The sequence below is a fragment of the Gavialis gangeticus genome, unplaced genomic scaffold, assembly GCF_001723915.1.
Source record: "Gavialis gangeticus isolate Ggan-Ray unplaced genomic scaffold, GavGan_comp1, whole genome shotgun sequence".
In the NCBI taxonomy this organism is placed as follows: domain Eukaryota; kingdom Metazoa; phylum Chordata; order Crocodylia; family Gavialidae; genus Gavialis; species Gavialis gangeticus.
Genome location: NW_017729031.1, coordinates 79,337,063 through 79,338,747, shown reverse-complemented (window position 1 = coordinate 79,338,747; position 1,685 = coordinate 79,337,063). Strand labels below are relative to the sequence as shown.

Genomic DNA, 1,685 nt, shown 5'->3' with positions numbered 1-1,685 from the left:
CCACACACCTTCATCCTGGCCTTCAGGAGGTTCAAGAATTTTGTCAATGTTGGAACAGTCTGCTCTTATATTTTGTTGGATATACTGAGAAGAAAGATTAATAATTTCTTAATATCCTTCAAAAAATGCTAGGACTCCATATTTAGAACTGGCCCCTTACTGTTAGCTCTTCGGACCTCTTAGATTCACAGAGGATGTGAGCAACGCAAATAGCAATACATCTAACTAGAAAAACAGTTAAACTGACAGACTAAAGTAAAAGAACAAGAAGAATTATGGTAGGTATAAGAGGATGGCCCCAAGATGCAGCGAGTAAATAATAAAATATCTTCACTGAATGAAAACTAGTAAGAGAATGAAACTTACTATGCACAAAAATAAAGCCTTTGCCTTTAAGTTTGATTGGTGAAACTGTACATGTAGAAGAGCCTTCAGTTATTTTGTAAAGCTAAACTGAGAGCAGGCAGAGAACATGCCCTATGGCCTTTTCCATATTTAAAAAAAAAAAATCACAACCACTTGGAGAATTAAACATGGAAAATATTTCTTAGAAGTAAAGATACCTGTTGAACAGCAAGCGTGCTGTCCATTTCTTCAAAGGATTCATCAGGCCAGTTGTAAAAATCCTATGAAAATAAAAGCAAGGTTTAAATCAATTTAAAAAGGAACGTGGGGGAAGAAAAACATGTCTGTTGCAGCTAAGGACTAAACAGAATCAGTGTTGACCTTCATAGATCTGTAAGATGAAGCTTACAATAAAGGATGTATATAAAATTATTTCATAATGTTTTGAAATGGAAGCTGATGCTTTGCCTGACTTGACCTACTGTCATTGTAATTACCTCCATACCTACTGCTGTAATCCTTTCCTGTACTGTTTGGCTCTAAACATTTAGTTTGCTTCCACAATTCTACACACTAAAAGGCATCAGAAAAGGACTGAAGACCCCAAAGGAAAGTCCAAGTTCTACAGAGAACTATATTGATGACTTAAGACAGAAGTGGGCAAGTATTTGGTCTGGAAGGCCACTTAATGAGTTTTGGTGAGTTGTTGAGGGCAGGGAAGGAGGAGCAGGAAGATGCTAATTGATCTGCCAAAAGTCTGGAGGGAAGGCTGTGCCCTGCACTGTTCCACTCTGTGGCAGCTGGGGCCACAAAGACTCCTCCCCTCCCCACTGCATGCATGCCCTCCCCCACACCCTAGCTTGCTGTTGGTGCTGTGCAGTCCTGACACCATGGGCACCAGCAACCAGAACTGCATGGGACAGGGTGTAATGCAGCATGTCAAATAGCCACCCCTCCCACCTGCCCACTGTAATGAGCCAGGCCACATCTGGAAAGTCAGAGGCCCGCCCTAAGCAGAGCCCCTCTGCCCTGTAACACCAACAGAAAGCCAGATGCGGGGGGTGGGGAGGGAAGCAGAGGAGTCTGCATGCTGTGTGGGCAGGCCCAACCCCAGCTGCAGCAGAGCAACACAAGGCACAGCCCTCCCTCCTCAGGTTCCCACCAGAGAGCCAGATATGGTCCACCAAATGATCCTTTTTTGGCTACCCAGTTTAGGAACACAGAAAAGTATGGCTGGAAGAGACCACATGAGGTCATCTAGTCCAGCCACCTTCTCAAAGCCATCCCAGCCAAGTGTCTGCCAAACTTAGTTTCATAGTTTCTAGGGTCAGAAGGGACCT

General features: G+C 43.8%; 1 protein-coding gene across 3 annotated transcripts in view; it reads right to left on the bottom strand.

The window, feature by feature from the left end:
* The window catches only part of LOC109301874 (MOB-like protein phocein), a 35,913-nt gene that overhangs the window by 15,668 nt on the left and 18,560 nt on the right, over positions 1-1,685 (bottom strand). For 2 of the 3 annotated variants that reach the window (XM_019523149.1, XM_019523150.1), the window contains one exon: positions 564-626. In XM_019523149.1, the coding sequence (XP_019378694.1) occupies positions 564-626 (63 nt within the window). Of the gene's footprint in view, positions 1-8; positions 85-563; positions 627-1,685 lie in introns of all 3 variants that reach the window. The other variant, XM_019523146.1, reaches the window with a different exon arrangement.